The sequence below is a fragment of the Phyllostomus hastatus genome, unplaced genomic scaffold (genome assembly GCF_019186645.2).
Source record: "Phyllostomus hastatus isolate PE091 unplaced genomic scaffold, TTU_PhHast_1.1 phas_scaffold_1224, whole genome shotgun sequence".
NCBI classification, from domain to species: domain Eukaryota; kingdom Metazoa; phylum Chordata; class Mammalia; order Chiroptera; family Phyllostomidae; genus Phyllostomus; species Phyllostomus hastatus.
The window spans coordinates 855,095-876,356 of record NW_025334008.1 but is presented as its reverse complement, the minus strand read 5'-3'; the positions used below and the strand labels follow the sequence as shown (position 1 = coordinate 876,356).

Sequence of the window (21,262 nt, the reverse complement as noted above, 5' to 3'; positions counted from 1 at the left end):
CCCCCCCCCGCGGCGGGGAGACTGAGCCGTGGGCCTACTGCTGTCCCAGGCTTGTTTTGTGAAGAATACAAACCCCTAGCACTCACTCCGTCCCTGGGCATGTTTCATTACTGTTAAGAAATGTAGGTAGCTGCTGCCCTGGCCAGTAGCTCAGTTGGTTAGAGTGTCATCCCCATACACCAAGGTTGTGGGTTCAATTCCCAGTCAGGGCTCATATGAGAACCACTAATGAATGCATCAATAAATGGAACAACAAATCGATGTTTCTCTTTCCTTTCCTCCCTCTCTAACACCAATAAATAAAATTTTAGAAAGAAAGAAAAGAGAAATGCAGTTGCTAACATTAAAAAACCAAGAGACTTCACATAAAGACCCCACCACACGGGGTGTGGATCCGGAAACACTGCATCTGGTGTTCAGGTGGGCACTGGGGGAACAATCCCAGATGACGGTGGCACCGCAATAGCAGAACAGCAAACCGAGCCGAGGAACCCACTGGATTAGACGTGGCTCTGAGGGGTGGGCGCAGGGCTCACACAGGAGGTGGCCGCAGGTAGCAGAGCTGGAGGTGCGGCCAGGTGGGGGGCGGGGACTGGCCGAGCAGCAGGAGGGAGAGCAGCAGCAGCAGCAGCAGGAGGGCCAGGACGGGTGCCGGGATCAGTGGGTGCCGAGCGACCCTGTGGGGAGGTAGGACGGTGCTTAGCGTGGGGCCCAGGGGAGCCTGGGCGGCCTGATGTCTGACCACCACCTTCTCTCTGGTGACGCGCTGGGCTCACCTGAGCCGCTGGGGGTGCAGGGGGCACAGGCAGAGCTGGCCCCAGACCGGCCTCCTGACAGGTACCAGCTTCTTCTCCACAGGCACCAGGGCCTGGCGCAGGTCTGGCGGGGCAGGGCTGCTGGACGGAAAGGAGGGTTGGGCGATCACGCTGGACTTTGTCCCCAAGTCCCTTCCCAGTCCCTGTGGGTCCTGCTACCTCTCAGGAGGGTTTCTTGGAAAGTGTCGAGGGTGAGGGTCTCTCAGAGGGTTGGAGAGATCAGCCTGGGAGGACAAAGGAGATGACAAACTTGAGACACTGGGTCCTGGACAGAAGGGACCCCACGGAAGGGGGTGGCACACAGTGAATGGCTCACTAGGTGAGCTTCCCTGAAACATGGGCTGGGGGTCCCAGCTCTGCCAGCTTGTCTGTGTCTCCATGTGGCATGTCCCCCCCACCCCCCGGTGGACAGGGACGCTGGCAGTGCCCACCTCCCAGGCCTGAAGTGGAGGCTGACTAAGTGAACGCAGGTAAAAACCAAAAGAGCGAGAGGGGCCCAGAGCAGCGCCTGGCACACAGTGGGGGCTTGGGAACTGTGCGAGCTGCTTGGTCCAGTCATCTCCACTTCCGCTGGGCTCTGGAAGAGTCCAGTGGCCGCAACAACACCGTAATAAACAGTGACAGCACACCAGTCTCAGGCACCACTGTCCCCACTGCCACCTGATGCGTGCAGGCACTGTGTCAGGCCTGGGCCTCTAGGACATGCTCCTTCACCCTCCGCCCCACTGAGAGCCGGGGAAGGTCATCACCACACTGGCCCAGTCTTCCTGGAAGGGGTGGGGCGGGGTGGCGGGGAGGCGGTGGGCTTTGGGGTCAGGCTGCTCAGAGAGGCCATCTTGGACGGTGTGACCGGCAGGGCCCCGGGGGCCAGAACAGAACCCCACACTCATTCTGGCTCTCACACCCTCGGCGAGGACGGCAGGCCCCGCACCGCACCGCACCTCCTTCCCTCCCTTTCCTGAGAATGGGGATGGCCGCCTGCCTCTTAGAGAAGCCAAGGAGCCCGTGTGTGGGGCTGGGCAGCGGGTGCTGTGCCCCTAGGAGGTTCGGAGGCCGGCTGGGGAGGGCCGGGTCCCTTCCTGTGTGTGGGCGCATGTGCGTGTGCATTTCGCAATCTGGGGGTGTAGCCACATTTGTGAGGCTGGTGGCGTGGCTGCTGAAGCCCGGTGTGTGCTTGGGAGGGGGGCGGGTCCCCTGGGAACATTCTGGCCGCCCACTGGCCTGCCGGCCACCCGCCCACAGCACCATCCGCTCTCATTAGCTACAGAGAGGGCCTTGTTATCTCCAACGATTTTTCTGCCTGCTCCGGGGAAGTGGGGGTGTGGGTGGGAGCTGGGGAGGGGTTGTGATGACATCAGTCCCCTCCAAGGGCCTGGAGTGGGGAGGGGTGCGGGGACTGCCTACCATGGCCCGGGTCTCTGCATCCTCCTCTTCCTCTCTTCTGGGCAACCTGGGGCGACAACAAATTCCCTGTGAGCACCCTCCCTGGGCCTGGCCCCCTTTGCCCGCTGAGGGGCTCAGGGTAACCTTGAAAGCTGGGGTCTTAAAGAGGAATGGCCACCGTGGGTGGACCCAGAGCCTGTGACCTCAGAAAGGGCAAGAGGCTCTCTTCATTTCACCGGCTTTCTCAGCTGCTGTTCCGCTAGCTGATGCAGCCAGGAGCTGAGGCTTCCCCTCTTGCTCCCCAAACACCAGTCAGACCAGGGCTGAGGAGACCCTGCCTGCTGGGTCCTGCCTGCTGGGTCACGCCATTCTCAGTGAGTGTCGGTTTTACTGGGTCATTTTCAGGACTGGGTCTCCTGAACCCAACTGTGTGAGCGCCATCCCCATTCTAAATAATCTCTTTTAAGGGCGTGAGCTCCCAGCCTCTGCCCCTCCTGGGGTCACAGCTGCCTGAGCCCCTGAAATGCCTCTTTAGGGGTACAGGCCTCAAGCTGCCCAGCCAGATGCCCCTGGGAGACCCAGATGTCCACACTACCAGCCATCACCTTCCTTGGGGACAAGGGATTCAGCCCTCCAGTTTCAGAGCAAACCCCCCCGCCCCAGGATATATCTGTTATATCTGTTTCCTGAAATAGCACCCCAAAAGGAATCCAGACCCTCTCAGGGTTCAAGCCACTTCCAGGGTCGCAGGATCTTACCGCCTCCGTCTCCCCCGGCTTTCCCAGGTGTGGGTCATCCTGCCCCCGACACTCAGTTGTGCAGCCCATGCCCCGCTGCTGCTGCTAGGCCCCTTCCCCCTTCCATTTCGTGGTGACTGAGGGGAGGTCACAGCTCCGGAGCCCCTGTCCCACCCAACGTCAGCTTCCCCAGACAGGCCCAATTAGAGTGGCAGGCAGCCTCATTAGCAGCTGCAGCCAGGAGTCTGAGAGCGGGACGAGGAGAGGGTGGCACCACAGGAAACTGGAGGCCTCGAGGCCAGGGCCCCCAGGAGGGCGGGCACAGCCATCCAGCGCTCTCTCTCTCTCTCTCTCTCTCTCCTCAGAGGCCTGCACATGAGCCCCGGAACAGTCATGGGGAGGGCGGGAGCTCCGAGGCATTCTGCTGAGTGCTCCCACCGTCTCTTGCACAAAAAGACTGAGTGGGGACGGGAACCAAAGTGTCTGATTCCAGACCTCTCATGATCTCCCCACTCACTGCTGCGTGCTCTCCAGGGGTCCAGTCTGGGGCCCATTTATCCCTGGAGGCCTTAGAGAGATGTGTTCAGTGAGACAGGCCTAGTGACTGAGCTGTCCCATCTGCCTGACAACTGGATTCTTTTACCTAAGAGTCTCCTACATGAATACTACTCCTACAGGACTCCATTCAGATGTCGCCTCCCCAGGTGTCCCTCTCCCTCCACCCCAGGTGGGGTCAGTTGCCCAATGTCCTGCTGGAATTATCTGGACCAGGGTTGGTTCCCCCTAGTCCAGGGCAGGGCTGGGTCTGACTCATCCTGGTCCACAGACCCGGGTTTGCCTCAGCACGAATGAATGAATGAATGAATGAGTGAGTGATGCGAGGCTCTGTCAGGGCTCGTCTAGTTCCTGTACTCCATCCCTCTGAGAATCGGGTGTCACCTGATTGGGCTCTGGGAGCAAGAGGCTTCTTACCACATCGTCTGCCCCTTCCTTCCTTCCTGACAGTATGCTGGCTCTCCCTGGAAGTTTCTCTGTGGGGGAAAAAGAAAGGTTAGGTTTCCCGTGCTGCAACACTTCAAGAACTCACCATCTTCTTAAAAAACTTGCCTTCCCTGGCTGCTGTGGCTCAGTAGATTGCGTAACAGCCTGTAAACCAAAGGGTTGCAGGTTCGATTCCCAGTCAGGGCACATGCCTGGGTGTCGGGCCAGCTCCCCAGCAGGGGGAGCACAAGAGGCAACCACACACTGATGTTTCTCTCCCACTCTTCCTCTCTTCCCCTCTGTCTAAAATAGATAATAGAATCTTTAATGAACAAAAGCCTGCTTTCCTCTTGCCCACCCCCCACTTGGGCGCAGCTCTGTCATCACCCCAGGAGCAGAAGCCAGAAATGGAAGCACTCTGGACCCCACCAAGCCCCTTCCTTCTCCAGGGCCCAAGAGTCCAGGCCCCCCACACTTCTCACTTGCGCCCAGAAGGGGCTCAGTGTTCCCCTTTCAGGCCCCATTTTCCTCCCAGGTTCCTGCACTTGGGATAGCTCGACCACGTGCTCTCCCTCAGGACCAAGGTCTCTCTGTTTTCTCCGGACACATCTCATCCTATGGCTTCAACCAACTGGACACTGTTCTCTAAACACATCTCTGAGCTCCACCTTTGCATACCCATTGCCCCGGGCAGCCTCCACCCCTCACCACGTCCCTCACCTTATAACATCACAAAATAAGCTCAGCATTCCCCTCTTCCATCCACTTTTGTCACCCCAGACACCAGCCCACCTCTCTGTGGCCCCATCTCCCCCACTCGGATTCTCTCTGCCCAGCCCTTCTCCTCCATCCAAAGGCCCTGGCCTGGCTCAGGCTCCATCCTCCCCCTCTGGACCATTGCATCAGCCTCCCGCCTGGCCTCCCCGCTCAGTCCCCATGTGGCTGGCTCCCGAGGGATCCTTCTGCATTCAGAGCTGCCCCTGCCCCTCCCTGCTCAGAGCCTCCTCTGGCTCAATGGAGAAAAGCACAACCTCTCAGCCTGGTTGCCAGGGAGTTCCTTTCATGGTCCATCCCCGGGGCCTCCTCTCTCACCAGTCACCCCAACTGCTGGCTCCTCCCCACGCATATTCTGCAGTTTCACGCTACTGCCACGCACACTGCTCCCACCCCCTGGAAGGCGTGCTTTCCTCACCCCGCTTAACTTCTCTCTACTTCAAGATCAACTCAAGTGTCAGTCTCCCTGTGACCCGGGTACCACCTTGTCCGGCTCCCCCGGGGGCCACCCCCCCTCCAGCACACTCGTCCTCCCTCCGGCATTGCGATGGCCTGTTTGTGAGATCTCCACCACGCCTTGCACGCTAAGGGGCCTGGGGCCTGAGCGAGTCCACGCGGCCCCCAGGACCCAGGGCGGGGGGCACCCTGAGGCCAGGCCAGTCTTCCCCTGGGTGGGGTGTCTGAGAGAGAGCTCGCAGCAGAAGCTCGTTTCCTTTGAGAGATGCAGCGGTGCCCTTGACAGCGGACGTGGGATCTGTCTCTGAGTCTCAGTTTCCCAGGAGAATGGTGAGGGATGAGGAAGCCTACCTCACAGAGAAGCTGGGAGAGGCACGTGAGAATTTAACAGCGATCACGTCAAAGAAAAACACAGAGGCTTCTCTCAGCCCAGGGAGAGTGTGAGCAGAGAAGTGCGTCTCCCTTAAGAACAGCAAACAGGTTTGAAGCAGTTAGATTTCATGACAGTAAGTTGTTTACAGAGCTATTAGCCAAATTTTCTTTAAAAAAATTCTTCTGGCGCTGATAGAACAAAATCTCACTTTTTAGTTGTGGACATTAAAGCTGAGTTTTCTCAGTTATTTGAGTGATGTAGTATTATTGTTCAGGTAGTTACAGAAGTCATAAAACAATGGCTATTGCTGAGTTTGGGGCTCCACAGTGGGCTGCTAAGGCAAATGCATACCGTGTCTTCACAGGGTCAGGGAGCACAGTTCACTCCCCACTGCAGGACCATTCCATTTATTTTATTTTATTTTTCCTTTTTTAGGATTTAGTCACTTCACTTAAAACCTTTTTCAATTACAATTTACTTTCAATATTATTATTTTTTAAAGGTTGTATTTACTTATGTTTAGAGAGAGAAGGGAGGGAAAAAGAGGGAGATAAGCAACAATATGGGAGAAACATCAATCAGCTGCTTCTTGCACGCACCCCGACCAGGGACCGAATCCGCAACCCAGGTGTGTGCTCTGACTGGGAATCGAACCAGCAACCTTTTGCTTTGCGGGGACGATGCCCAAGCCACTGAGCCACACCGGTCAGGGAGCTTTCAATGTCACTTTGCATTGGCTGCAGGCGCACGGCAGAGTGGTCAGACAACTGTATACTTTACAGCATGTTCCCCCCACCCCCGCTCCAATATTTCCAGTACCCACCTGGCACCAAACGTAGTTATTACAGTATTACTGACTGTATTCTCTGTTCTGTATTTCACACCCCTTGACTATTGTGTAACCGTGTATAACACCATTTTAAATAAGGTGATTTCTGACAGTGTGTCCAAAACAACAATAATAACCACCACCAGGAATCTGAGTGTCTGCCTTCTTCACTTCTGGCTGTCACCCCAGCAGGCCAGCCCCTGGGGGGCAGGGCTGGAGTTCCAGCTGGCTTGGGCTTCGGGTGCCTCAGGGGTCCCTCCATCAGCGTTTGCCCATTGAATGAGGGACGGCACAGGCACTTGGAGCCCCAGGCTCTTGCCCCCTCTCTGGACGCCACCGGCCTCAGCGCCCCTCCCAAGCTCACCTGTCCCTCAGCCTCCTCGTCGCTCTCACTGACGCCCTCCTGCCACTGCCACACCCCGCACAGGGGGCTGGAGAGATCAGCGGCTGCCTCTTCTCGTTGCTGGGAGAAAAGTGGTTTCCGAGGTCAAGGAGGGTCAGACTAGGGCAGAAGGCAGGTCAGGGGTGGGGATGGAGGCGGGCTGAGGCGCGAGGACGGGAGGAGGAAGGGAGCTGGTATGAGGCTGGACTGGGGAGCAGGTGTGGGCAGGACCCAGGGAGGGTTTGGTGCCAGGACCAAGAACTGGATTAGGGACGAGGTCAGGACAGACCATCCTGAGGAGAGACAGGGCAGGGTGAGAGTGCGGGCTGGGTCAGAGTTGCAGCTTCATGTGGGCTGGGGTGTCCCGGGGGCACCAGGCGCACCTGCCAAAGGGCCTGGATCTCCATGCCCAGCGACGGGGGCAGCAGCTTGGCCCAGTCCTCTCTTCTTGCCTGCGTCCCTTTGGGCGGCCTGGCCACACAGGCAGGAGGGGGAAGGCCTGTGTGCCTACCCGCCGCCTGTAGGTGGGCCCACGCTGCGGTCGCCACCCTGCCCACCGTGGGGCTGGAGGCTGGGGGGCCCCTGCTCTCGGGCTTTCCTCCTGCCTCCTCCTCCCCCCTCGTGTTCCACTCACTCATCTGGCCCCTTGTGGATCTGACTCAGCTGCTCCTCTAGGTGTGAGATTTCCAGCCTCAGTTCCTGCGAAGCAGACAGTAAGAGACACCTGGCTTTCCACTCTTTCCCAACCTCCACCCCAGGCTCCTCTTCCAAGGTCAATTCCATCCCCTGACTTCTTATGGCTTCTCCAGATACATATTGCCAAGGGAAGTGGGGAAGAAATATGAGAGGCCAAAGAGAGACAGAACAGCAGGGAACCCAGAAGGTAACCTACTGACCAGTACAATTAAGCAAAGGAGGGCAGATATGGAGACACACAGACTGACAAATCATGGATGGACACATTCGCAGACAGACAAAAGACACTTGATGTATGAGAGACTCCTAAAAACCAGGGACAGAGAGAGGTGTCACCCTGGGAGACAGGCTAGGTCCAGAGAGGAGCTGAGACAAGAACCTAAATAAACCAGGCAGATGTGCAAAGACATAAGGAGGGGCAATGCGGTGAAAAGACACCCATGGAGGACAGAAAGCAGAGTGAGAGAGAAAGGGAAGACAGGGAAAAAGGTGGAAAGAGAGAGGGACACCCGTCAAACAGTGGGGACGGAAGCGAGATGGGACCTGAGACAAGGTGGAGAGGCAGAAAGAGGCAGTAAATCTTGGAAGAGGCAGGAGAGAAGCAAGGAGACCCAGGCCAGCAGGGGGCCTCCGAGGGTGGGCGGGGAGCCCGGGTTACCTGGGTTGTTGTTCTGTACTCTTCCAAGGTCTTGGCCAGGCTCTCTGCGTGGCAAGTGCGCTGGGAAAGCCCAAAGCCGACTGAGGCTGGGTCCAGCCCCACAGAGACACTGAGGCTATGGGTGAGGGCGTGGGGTGTGTGTGGGGGCTGGGCAGGGTGAGCTTGGGGGCAGGGCTGGGGCTGAGAGACAGCAGTGGGCTTCAAGACCCCGCAGGGTCATGCTCATGACCTCAGGAGAACTCTCTGACCTCTCCGGGCTGCTTGCTTAGCCAAGGATCAGAGCCAGGCAGGGCTTCCCTTTCCAGACTCGGGGTAGGAGATGGGCAGGCTCACGTGGAAACAAATGTCACCCCCACCCCAGTCCCCTCACCTCAGAGAGGTCAGCTTCTCGTTGGCAAATGAGGTGTTCACACTCACAAAGCTGCCGCTGCCAGGGAAGGAGCCTGTCTGTTATCTCTCCTGCCTCTGGGGACCCTCCTCGGCCCTGCTCTCCCCAGGCCTGCCCACTCCTGAAGTTCCCGGCTCTCCAGGCCTCAGTGGCTGGAACTGGAGAGGGTAAAAATGGCCCTGGGGGTGGTGGAAAGCTGTCAAGGCACTGTGGGTGGGGGTGGTACCTTCAAAGAGTCCTTCTCCATGGCCAGCTCCTCAGTCCGCCTCTTCACTCTGTCCCGCTCGGCCAGCAGCTTCCCATTCTGGAGGGAGGAATAGGGAGTCACATTCGCTTCAGCAAATGGTGATGGTGACGCTGATGCTCACGGCCAACCTTTGCTGACACCTGATGTGCATCAGGCCTCATGCTAAGCACTCTGTGTTTTATCCCACGGAATCCCTCCGACTGTGCTACGGAATTCCAGCTTTGATTTCTCTGGGACTCAGTCAGGCCATCCCCCCCATCTGTCAAAGTGGGGAGAAGACAGGACCTACTTCATGGGTTTGCTGCGAGGATTAAATGAGCTAATTGCTAACATTTACTGAGCACCTTGCACATGTTAACTCAGTTCTTACCCCCTATTTTATTTTAGTATTTTTATACCGTATTTTAAAGATAAAAGCAACTCAGGCACAGAAAGGTTGAGCGACTTGCCCCAAGTCTACAAGTGGTAATTAGTACAAATACATGTTCAGAGCACAAAGCATTAGAATAGTGCCTGACAGCCCTGGCTGGTGTGGCTCAGTGGATTGAGTGCCGGCCTGCCAAGCAAAGGGTCACTGGTTCAGTTCCCAGTCAGGGCATGTGCCTGGGTTGCAGGCCAGGTCCCCAGTAGGGGGCGCAAGAGACACAACCTCACATTGACGATTGTCTCCCTCTCTTTCTCCCTCCCTTCCCTTCTCTCTAAAAATAAGTAAATATAACCTAAAAAAAAAACAAAAACCAGTGGCTGACAAACACCAAGCTTTTGGCGTAACCAGCTTATTTGAAAGGAAATCCCAAACATATTATTTTACATATAATTATTCCAGCATTTTAATCTTCTACTTAAGGGCCTTTCCTTTAGCAAAACCACAATTCCTACCCTTGTTACACTTAACAAAATGAACAACAATTCCTTAGCATTATCTCACATCTCACAGCCAATGTGCATTCTTCTTCTATTTTGCTTGTCTCACAAATGTTTCACATTGAGTGTGTTTGAAAGAGGGTCGGCAGGCTTTGGGTTGAAATGTCTCCATTCTCTTTATGACAGTGACCCCCCACCTTCCAGTCCTGGCACTTCTCTGGGCCCTTCTTCTGTGGAAGAAGCCAGGCCGTCTGGCAGCACTGGTGCATCTGGGTCTCGTTTACAGGGTTCTCCTTCCCTATGGTGATGCTGACCATGTCCCCGCATCTTTATTATTTCCTGCAAACTGGCGGATAGATCCAGGGCCTTTTCCAGACTCTTGTTCAACTTGCTGGCTGGCAGATTTCATGGGCTGCTGCTATACCAGCTCTGTCCAGAAGGTTACCAGCCATGTTAATATGAAAAATTGGGACATCTATTGAAGAAGATACAAGATACAAGAAATGCTGTGCATAGGACAATGACACCTCAGTCCCCTTCCAAGTAGGCACCTTGGGGTCTCACACAGTTCTCCCAAATCACCATCAGTTGCCCTGTTGTATTTTCCTGAATCTCATGGAGGGTTTGAAATCTCTTCCCTTTGCAAGGTGATTTAGTTCTGGGAAAAGCCAGAAGTTGCAGGGTGCCAAATCTGGGCTATAGGGAGCTGAGTCACCTGGGTGATTTTGTTTTGCCAAAGAACTCTGCACAAGTTGTGATGCACAAGCTGGCGCATTGTCGTGACGAAGCTACCAATCACCATTTGCCCATAGCTACGGCTTTCTGAATCATCTGAATACTTTCCATGGAGGAATATTCAAGCTTAATGCAAAATTTGATAGAGATTTGTTGCTCTACTCAGTCATTTTGAATGCGACAGCCACACAGTACACATGCTCACTCAACAGTGTCTACAGCCCCCACTGACAAGTACAGTGATGTCATCGTTGTTCATAAATGTGCATTCCAGTCTGCTCTCCTTGGCTGCCAGGTCACATCGATGTCACGCAAACTGTTCTTATATATTAACAATGGTTGGACTGTTCCTGGATAGACCTTGTTCCTGTCATACTGCGACATTCAGGAAGAACGTGATGTCTGGCCATCCCAACAATATTTTTACTGACATCATCCTCTATTTTATAGAGGAAATTGAGGGTCAGAGGGGTTAAGAAACTTGCCCAAGGTCACATGGTAAGTGGACTCAAAACTCTAATTCCAAATCCTGTGCTTGTAAGCCCCAGACACTCCTATGAGCCAGGTGAAGCCTTAGGTGGGAATGGGGAACCAGCTTCATTCCTTGCTCCAAGCTCATCACTGGAGGTAGAGACCAACACAGAAACTGATAATGTGTGAGGAGGACTCTGATGATTAGGGTCTGGGCCCTTGGGAGCCCTGATGAGGGGCTTCCTGAGGAGCCAGGGCTGGGGCTGAATCCTCAAGAATTAATGGAAAAAAACGAGGGGGCCAGTGGACCGGGAGAGGGCAGAGGGCAGGGCAAGCTACAAAACAGGACTGAGAATAAAATAGCCCAAATTCCATTCTAGAGTTTCTGAGCACCAACAACCTAGTGAATTGCACTGAATTTCCATGTGGGGCAGTCACAGGGGAAAGCATTTCTGGCCATGAAGGCAATCGACTTCCTTTGCCATGTCCTGGTGCCCTCCTCCTTTTCTCTAGCCCTAGGGCTGCGAGTCGTCCATCAGCTGAGCTCCCTCACTCTCAAGTCTCAGCAGGCCTGGACCGCCAGGTGAAGGGCGGAGGAAGGACGGGCCAGGAATGCTGTGTCAACATCTGCCCACCTGGTCGGGATTTGCAGGCTGGATCCTGGGCTAGCAGCAGGGAACCTGGTTACTCAGCCGCTTCTGCAGTAACCTGAGCCCTGCTCCGTAGGTTCTCCGTAGGAAAGCTGAGTGTCTGAGTGTCCCTTACTCCAGCATTATTCTCCGGTAACTTGAGAACTCGATCTATAGATGCTCTGTAGGCAGCTGCCAGTGAGGGGAAAGGTGGAGGGGAGGGATCCAAGAATAGCTCTAGTTATTGAGCGCCTAGGATGTCCCAGGCGCAGCTCAAGGCACTTGACCTGGCAGTAAGCCTTCTGGGCTGCGAAGATGCAGAGACCGCTGGTTGCCATTCACCTGCTTATTCCTTCTTCTGCTTTCACTGGAGGTCCTTTCTCCACATGGGCAGGTGGGTCCCAGCCCCAGCCCCAGGGGTGAATCAAGATGGCAATCTCAGTGGATTCAGGAGACAGGGCAGGTTGCCTAACCCAGCGGCCATCCTGCCCCTCCAGAAGCTGAGGATATTCTCCCAGCCTCCCTGGCAGCTGGGGTGGGGGGCTGTCACGTGATCCAGTTCCACCAGTGAGAGGTCAGAGAGGTCTGATGGAAAGAGAGGGCTGAGAGAGGTGCATTTGCTGGGTCCCCTTGGCCCTCTGTCCTGTTCTAAATGAGAACATGAAGTCAGGAGCTGTTGTAGCCACCTGTGATCACGAGGCTCCAGACAGACAAACAAGCCGCAGAGCTGCCAAACCAGCCCAGAGAGCTTCAGAACCTTTCATTAATCAGCATCCCAGACCCATCACGGGCTGTGTTACCCATGCCAGAGACTGGTTTGTTTGGCTCTAATCATTTGCAACTTTGGCCAAAGAGACATAAGACAGAGATTCTGCCAAGGGCTTTAGGGGAAATCTCTCCTTGTTCTTAAAAAGAAGTTCTGGAAGGAACAGTCACATCCTGCCCGTATCCCATGCCTCACAGCTGCAGCGAGATCCCCACAGCCCCAGGGGAGGCAATTTTGATGGAAGATCCAGAAAACAATGGTAGAAAATGTTTAGATTTAAATACAGGAGCCATGTGCAGATAGAGGACAACGATTGGGTGGGGTGGGGGGGCGTGTCAGGCAGGGTCAGTATCACTGCCTGACTTGGGCAGAGATCCTGAGGGTGGGGGAGCGCTGTAGGAGAGCTGAAGCAGAGAGCAACGGAGAGAACACAGGCCCTGAGCCACCCCATGCCCAGGCTTAGCCCAGAGGGGGCAAGAATGGATGCACTGGAGTCACAGAACCCCTGGGGCATCTGAGCATTTGAGAGGCCTTTTTCCCAGCTCAGTCACGGAACCAGCAAGGCATGCGAGCGACAGAACAGAAATAGCCCTGTGAGGGGTTGAGGGGTTGAGGGGTTGAGGCCCAGAGAAGCTCCTGTGGCCACAGAGTCAGCAAAGCAGCTCAAGCTTCTCTGCACCTCTAGAAGGGCAGACAAGGGGCTGAGTGAGCGCCCCCACGGCCTTTGGGGGGCCGTCGGCAGCAGATGCAGTGAGGACTGTACATCCAGAGACCGGAAGGCAATGCCAGCCTCCCAGCGAGGGACCGCATGGTGGTGACTAAGGCCCGGCGCCAGATGGGACCGCGAACATCAATCCTGCAGCCGGCGGAGAGAACAGATGTTGAGCAAGGGCCGCCGCCTCCTGGAGCACTAAGGTGCTGCCCGAGTCTCCAGCAACTTAGATGCCACCTTGTGGGGGGACAGTGACAAGCTTCATCATCAAATGATGAGTTTTAATTTCCACCTAAAAGGACTAGGTGGACCCAGAATTAGCTCAGATGACGATTCTGGCTTCAGATGGAATGTGGCTTGAATCAGACGTGAGGTCGAACTGGTCTGGTCATGTTATGTGCTGGGCCCTGGGCTAAAAGCAGTCATGTAATTCCCATAATAACTCTGGTGAACCGACAGCCTTCTCCCCGATCTGAGAAAATAAAACCGAGGCTTGGGAAGGGGCAGCCATGCGCCTAAAGGTTGTCTGTCGTGTAAGTGGCAGAGATGGGATTTGAACTCAGGGCTCCCTTCAAGGCCTGCGTTCTTTCTACCATAAAAAAACACTAATATATGAACAACACTAACTGTTAGTGAGCACCTCCCACGTGTCCAGCCTTGTGCCTTTACAAGCATCCCTCATGTAAACCTCACACGACCCAAGGAGGGAGATTCTATCATTTTGCCCATTTTTATAGGTGAGAACACTGAGGCACAGAGAGGGGGCCCATGCTTATGTCAGTGGCCTCGGTGTGAGCCCCAGCAGCCTGCCCCCGCCCTACACTCTGACCAACTGGGGCAGCTCTCACATACAGTGATGTGACCTTAAGAGACGTTCACACATTATTGGGATCCTGGAGTCCCCCTCACCAGACTGCAGGGTGTTTGGTCCGCAGGCTTCTGGGGCTGCCTGAGGCACAGCAGGGGGTGCTGGGGAAGAGGTGGGACTGGGTGCTGGGCCTTGCTCACCTCCTCCTGTAGAGTCTCCAGCTCAGCCACTAGATGCTGCTGCTCCTTTTCCTGGTGACCCCAGAGAGAGGACAAAGGCTTCTTTGGGGGCTTCCTTGCCCCCATGTTGTTTTTCCCACCACCCCTTCCTACCAACTTGGGCCTGGGTCACTGAGGAGCTGGGCTGGGGCAAGGGTCTGGGGAGCCCTGATGGCCCCTGCTGTCCCCTTTGTCATTAGAGGGATGGCAAGCAGATGTGGCCTCAAAGTCTGAGGCAAGCAGGGCCTGGACTGACAGTGGAAGCCTGGGGGACCTGGGCCACTTCCCATTCCGTAGTCAGGCTCTTGATCAGACTCCAAGAGAGCGGGAAGGAGGAGAAGGAGGAAGACCTACTGTCTGCCGGGCCTGGGCCAGAAGATCGCGGTTCTGTTCCTCCAGGTTCTTGGCCAGGCTCTTCAGGTCTTCCAGCTCCTCATCCACAGCCTTGGCGAGCTGCAGGGCCTGCTGGGTACTGAGGGGGCAGGGCATGTGGCCACGAGGGAGAGGAAGACAGACCATAGATGGAGATCCACCCAGAGAGATGGAAGCAACAGAGATAAATCTCAGAGTTGGGGGGATGGCGACCCAGAGAGAGCAGGACAGAGACTCAGGAAAAAGGAGGGGCAAAGCTGGGTATGGGGGACAGAGACCAAGTTTCTACCTAAAAGACCAAGAGTGGTCAGGGTCCTCCAGAGTGGGAGACTGAACAGGACGGGCTTGAGGAAGCCAGAGTGCAGGGAAAGACAGGCCGCTGAGATGGAGAATCACAGAGGGACGAATACAGAGAAGGCTGAACCCTGGAGGCTGAGAGAGAAGAACCACAGGGGACACAACAAGAGAGAAAAATAAAAGGAAAAGAAGGGGGACAGGTGTGGGGGTCACAGACAAGGGGCAGGAGGTGCAGAGAGTGAGGCTGGGGCTGTGGCCAGGAGGGACACGGGGCACAGGTGGACGTGGGCCCGGCCCACCTGCGGAGCTGCTTGCGCAGGGCCGAGATCTCCTCCCCGAGGCGCGCGGACCCCTCCTCAGCCGTCTCCACACTGCGCTGCAGTTTGGCATTCTCTCCGGCCAGCCGGCGGTTATTGAGCTCCAGGTCCTCCAGGCTGCTCAGCAGGTCAGCTGTGCCGGGCCTGGGGGCAGGACGGGCAGGGGTCACCACCCATAGCCCCAGCATTTTTTCCCCAGGGACAGTAGGTGGTGAGGGTGATAGGGAGATGCGCTCCTCTGGAGACAGCCGTTCTCCCTGAGCTGTTGGCACAGCCCCCGTCCCTCACCCACTCCCGAAGGACCCCAAGCCCTAGCCAGGCCCTGGGCAGGCTGGAGTGCATGGGCGGGGGTGGGCAGGGTAGACAGGGGCTGGAGGATAGGTACAGCTCAGGTCTGGGGTCTTCGCCTCCGAAGCTCTCCAGGTTGTCTGGCTCCCCGGCATTTGGGCTTCCTGGAGGGACACAGACCCAGGGAGGTGGGCTCCTCAGTGACTCTGGATGTTGGGGTGACCCAGGACTCTGGGCTTGGTCCTCCTCTGGCTTCCACCCTCACGTTTCCTCTGGGTGCTCCCTTCTGTTCCCAGGGCTGTCCTGACACCCAACATCAGAAAAGCCTCCAGTTCATTGGCACCTGAACTCAGGCTGGGTCTCCCACATAGCCCTGTGCTTTCCAGGCCCAACACAGGGCAGCATTCAACTGCCCCCATCTGTTTCTCTGCCCAGCACCCCCCACACACCACCTGGGTCCCCTGCTTCTCTTCACCCTGACTGTCTACTGGGGCCTAGGCCCAGCCCCCTCCTCCCTGACTCCCTGCTCCTTTGTATCCTCCTGGACCCGGCTTGCCACAGCCTCCTCCCCAGCCACCTGGCTTCCAGGCCCTCCCTTCCAGTCCCTCCCCACCCAGAGCTGCCCCGCCCCTCCCCTGCTCACAGCCCTCCAGTCCAATGGGAGGAGGTTCAAGGAATGAAAAGTAAGCTCTATTTTATTTGCATTTGTTTTCGCAGGCTGAAGAAATATTACACAAACACCTGTTTGTGAAGCGCCTCCTGCGTGGGAGGTCTAAGGTACCATGTGAGCAGAGTAACTAACCAAACGGCAGGGGGCAGGGCGGGTAACTCATCAGACTGTGGGATTTCCTCAGGAAAGGAGTGCAGGTCTGTGAGTGTGTGAGTGCTGTGTGGAGAGCAAGGGACCTCAGCCTGGGGCTCTATAAGAGGGCTGGCATTAGGAGGAGGCTTGGGAAAGAACCCCAGAGGAATAAAACCCCCGAAGTTCAGGGAAGGTGGGGAGTCCATCATGGAGGTGCCCAGAAAGCCAAACTCACAGCTCCAGGCTAGAGCACAGGTCCCACTCTATCTCCCACTGTTACCAAGTGGGAAGTCCCCCCAGAGTCTGACCCTGGGCCCGCCTGCTTCATTCTATACATAGCAATCTCACCAGATGGCAGTCGCTGGGAGGTCAGGGCCCCCTCGAAGGCGGTCTCCTCTTCCAGCTCTAATCGTCTATATCAAAGGGATGAGGCTTATAGCTCCCTGCAGCCACCCTCCAACCCAGCAGGGGGATTCTGGGTGGCTGAAGGAGGGGCCAGGTTAGGTGAGAGAGCAGGCACGATGGGGAGGAAGGTGAAGCCAGATGGTACGCGCCCAGGGCCAGATGGAAAAGCAGGAGGGCAAGGGCTGGGACTGGAGAAGGGATGTTGAGGAGTATCTGTCAGCCCCCCAGCACCTCCCCCTTTTCCTCCTTCCAGCCCCTTTTATTTCTGTTTCCTGGACCCCCTTTCCCTCTCCATCCCGGGCTCTTTGTTCTTAGACCCTCTGCTGTTCCCCTAACCCCCCCTCTTTACTTTTTCCCTCCTCAGCCTCCTTCCAACCACAGGAGGTCCCTGTGCTGAAAGGGGCTGGCTGCAGTAACCTATGAGGTTAGGTCTTCCCGGGGGAGGGTGGAGGTACAGGGACCCACCCATCCAGCTGGCAGGCAGCGATCCAGTCCCGCATGACGACCAGGAAGGTGTCCAAGTCCACAGTGGCCTGAGGGCCCTCCCCATTGGGGTCCAGGCTGCAGGCCAGTGTTCGGAGGCGCACGTCCTGGGGGTCCTGTCCGGTCACAGCCTCCAGGTAGGCCAGTACGTGGGTCACAGCCACAAAGCCTGGGGACACAGCATGCCATGAGGGAGTTTAGGGCAAGCAGGGAGGGTGGCAGTTGGGGACATCAGGACCTCACTGGCTGGGCTGGCGGCACCCCTGCACCACAGCCTGACTGAGGCAACTTGGGCAAGTCCTTTCCCCTCCTCTGAGTCCACTCTTCCACCTGGCCTTTTTCACAAGTTGTCCCCACCTCAGAGGGGGACCAAGGAGGACCCGCTGTGCCCCACCGGCCCACAGTGGCTGTCTTCCCTCCACCTCCCAGGCACCAAAGCACCTCCCTCTTCCCTTCATGTCCCCCACATTTTCTTCTCTTTGCTGTCCTTGCCCAAAAGGCCTTTGTTCCCTTACGTAGTCCCTCCTGAAACTTCCCACAATCACCCATGTCCTCCAAGAAGGGTCCTAGCCCATCCTTCTCTCTATGGCTCCCCAGTCCCCAATGTCCCCATTGCTGCCCCTTATTATTCCTTGTTTCTCACAGGCCCCATCCCGCCCCTCCCACCTGTCCTCTGGGGGTCACAGGCTTCGAAGGTGGAGTTAAGTATTTGCTCCTCTAAGCTGAGCGGTGTCCCCAGGAGCCCCTCCTCCGGCTGGTCCCAGAGGTACACTGAGGAGACAAGACGGCCAGTCAGGAGAGGACTGACTCAGGCTTCTGCAGCGGGGGGATTCCCTCAGAGCTGCCTGGAGTTGGGGCTGGTGGGGAACAGGAGGAGGCTTAGGGTAGGGGCAGCAATACGAGGCTCTTTGAGTCAGCGCTCTGCCCACCGCCCTGGGGATGTGGGCCCCATCTTTCAGACCAGGAAGTCCCTGCTGCTGTCTGATGCTTTGTGTCCAAACCACTCAGGAGCCAATGAACAATCAGCCTTTCCTCCTCGCTTCTCCTGCCTCCCAGGCTCACCTCAGAGGGAACTAGAGGTGGGGGAGGGCAGAGAGGAGAGGATTCTGGGAGGAGCTGAGGGTGAAGGGGCCCAGGAGCTGGGAACAATCCGATAACATTCTGGCAGCCTGGATCGATTCTGCCCGCTGCATCTCCGGTTGGAGCCGGCTTGGTGGGCTGGCCTCTCCCCTCTCACCACCCCTAGGCGGAGCTTGCGTCCTGGAAGTCCAAGACTAGGAGCTCAGAGCCCAGCTGTGCTACTATGGGCAAGCTGCTTCTCTTTGTGGAGCCTCAGTTTCCCCATCTGTAAAGTGGAGGCAGGGCAGAGGAATACCCTGCTCCAGGGCTGGGAGGATGAGATCTGTGTGTGTGTGCAGAACACACACAAACACACACATTGTATGTGATCTAGGGTCTTCTTGCCCACTGCTGTATTCGTGGTGTCTGCACACAGTAGGCACTCAATAAATGCTCCAAGATATGGGAGGAGATCCTCTACCTCCAGAACCCCTGGAGCAACCCAGCCTCTTTCCCAGGGCTGGCAGTGACCTTCAGGACTCCCTGCACAGCTGGGTGTAGCAGCAGGCTGAGCATAGGCTTCAGGGTCTGGCAGACCCAAGGGGCAAGCCACACAGCCTTTCCGAGCCTCAGTTTCTTCCTGTGGAAAATGGGTGGGGTGTTCCCTCCCTCTTAGAAACAAAATGAGAGAAAATCTGGAAGGGCCCTGGCAGACACCCTGGCATGTGTTGGAAGCTCAGTAATAGAATCGGACATTAACTCAGCCTCTCCTGAGGGTGTTGCATGGACCGTGCTGGCTGCTATTAGTGGCCCCACCATACAGGTGAGGAGACTTAGGCACAGAAAAGGTAGGAATTGCCCAAGGCTACCTGTTCAACATGTGAATGCCCTTTCTCATCCCTCTAACTCTTCGAGGGCTCTTTGTAGTGAGTTCAAATTTAACCCCCTTGGGGTTGAACCCATGCTCCTGGGGAAGGGGAGCAGGAACCCACAGTCAGGGTTACGGAGGAGGGCCCTGAGGCCCAGCAAAGTCACTTGCCCAGGGCCACTTAGCAAGGGAGCACAAGACAGAGTCAACCCAGGACCACAGGGTTACAGATTACAGGGGTTCGAGGATCCACTTGTGTCTACAGTCTCTTCCCAGGGCCCTGCAGGAAGACGTCACTGTGCCCCCCACTCCCATCCTCTTTCCTTCCTCGGTGTCTCCACTTCTCTCTGTGTCTCTGTGCCTGCCCGTCTCTAGTGTTCTGTTTGGCTCTTCCTCTCCATCTTCCCCCCACATTTCTCTCTCCACTGTGTCCTCCTTCTCTGCCTGCACGTTCCTTGCCTCGATTTTCTTCTCTGTCTCCTTGCCTCTCCTCTCCTCTCTGTGACTCTCCGTGCCCCGAGCCTTCTCCCTCCTCACTCTGCTGTCTCCGTCTTCCCGCTCCAGCCTTCCTCTCGCTCCATCTCTCCTGGGTGTGTCCCTCCTTCCCTTTCCTTCAGCAGCCTCTCCTCGCTGGCTCAGCCCTGGCCCGCGGGTTCCTTGGTGGCTGCACGCCCTCTGCTGGTGCTGGCGAAGTTTCGATGTCGGTCAATCGGTCAGTAGGCCCTCAGGTGCTCACACCCAGGTGCCTGCCTCCTACCTTCCTACCTGGAAAGCCTCCTGAGGCCAGTCCAAGAGTGGGTTCCTGAGAAAAGACACAGGCTATGCTGCTGCTGGATGCTGGGGGCCTCTAAGAAAGGGGCCTTACCTCTCCCCGAGGGCAGGAGCCTCCTTCCCCATCACATTGGTTTCCCACTTGGCAGATGAGTTTCAGAAAGGGGAACCTAGTGTCTTCCTCCCCATCATGGCTTTCACACGCATTTGGTTTGCATCTAGCCAATTCAAGGACAGTATCTGAGTCCCTACTATGTGTCAGGCATTGTCGTAGGGCAGCACCTCACCACGTGTGGTTTGTAAGCACCTGAACTGTGGCCACTGTGAACTGAGATACTCTATTAGTACAGAGCACATGCCAGACCTTGAAGAGTCAGCATGAAAAAATGAGATTATCTCTAGTTCATTTTTCTACTGATTATATGATACTATCGTGGGTACATGAGGTTAAATAACACCTATTATTTCCATTCATTTGGTCTGTTTCTTTTTTTAATTTCTTTTCAACATGGCTACACACAACATTTAAAATTACATGTGTGGCTCGCACGTCGGATGCTGCTGCTGCAGGAACTGGAAATGCCAGAGTGAATCACACAGACCCTGCCTGGCGGGGCTCATGCTCTGGGGGGCAGGGGTCAGGGTGGGGAGATACAGACAAGCAGACAGACAAGCCGATGGTCAGTGCTGTGAAGAGAGGGAAAGCCGGAGAGAGAAGGTGTGAAAAGGCAGACAGCAGAGGGTTAAGGGAAGCGAGTCTGTAGTCACTGGCCAAGGGCGTGCCAGGCAGGGGGCACACCGCTTCCACTCTGCAAAGGCTTCTGCTCTGGCCTCCCAGAGCCAAGGGGGTACGAGGTCCAGACAGATGGGCACACGGCAGGCTCCCTCCCACCCTGCACCGAGGCGGAGTCTTCAAGCCACCTCTCCCAAGTCCCGGAGTCACAGCCTGGTGCCCGTTCACCCACTGCTCCTTCCTCATCCTCCCACGGGGTCACCAGGGGCCCAGCCACCTACTTTGTGAAGCGGGACCACCCGCCGGGCTCTCTGGTAGGTCCATGGGCCACGCTCGCTTGTTGCACCACAGCTGCTGGCAAAGCTAACAGCTGCCTTTCATCACTGGGAGGGACAGAAAAGGGACCGGCTACTCTGAGAGCTCCTGAAAGGACAAGCAGAGGAACGGCCTTCTCAGACCAGCCACCCGAGGGTGGGGACTTGTCCTGCCTTACCTGTGCCCCAGGCAGCTCTGGGTTCTCAGAACCTGTTTGCCCACCTGTCTCCATCGCAGCAGCTCCCGCTCAGACCTGTTTTATAGATTGGAGGTGTGGGTTGGGAGAAGGGGGACCTGAGGAGTGGGTGGCAGAGATCAAAGGGGGGGGGCTAGTGGGTGGGGATGAATGCCTCTTCACCTATGACTCCTACCCACACAGCTTGTCAAGCCCCCCAACCCTGTCCTTCCTGCCCAACGACTGACTGACTCTACCGTGTCCCCTTTTCTTCATCCCTATGGCCCAGGCTCTGACCTCGTCCTCTCCCCATGGGCCCTCACTGCAGCCTCCTGCTTGGTCTCCTAGCCTCCAGTCCATTCCCACAGGGCCCCAGAGCTGGCCTGCCCTTCCTCTGCTCAACGTTCTTCCATGGTTCCCCAGTACCCTATGGACCCAGCACAGACGCTGGACTT

General features: G+C 56.4%; 1 protein-coding gene across 1 annotated transcript; it reads right to left on the bottom strand.

Annotated features, from left to right (window-relative positions):
* Positions 1 to 532: 532 nt before the first annotated feature.
* Positions 533 to 20,641, bottom strand: KASH5 (KASH domain containing 5). The gene is made up of 19 exons (XM_045856466.1): positions 20,599 to 20,641; positions 17,553 to 17,657; positions 16,869 to 17,055; positions 16,347 to 16,411; positions 15,294 to 15,360; positions 14,891 to 15,052; positions 14,277 to 14,394; positions 13,905 to 13,955; positions 8,699 to 8,776; positions 8,455 to 8,511; positions 8,085 to 8,144; positions 7,365 to 7,429; positions 7,114 to 7,201; positions 6,713 to 6,811; positions 3,908 to 3,966; positions 2,220 to 2,265; positions 975 to 1,039; positions 777 to 893; positions 533 to 677 (listed from the first exon to the last, which is right to left on the bottom strand). Exons 1-19 carry the CDS (start codon positions 20,639 to 20,641, stop codon positions 533 to 535), a joined length of 1,677 nt encoding a protein of 558 aa, XP_045712422.1.
* Positions 20,642 to 21,262: the final 621 nt, after the last annotated feature.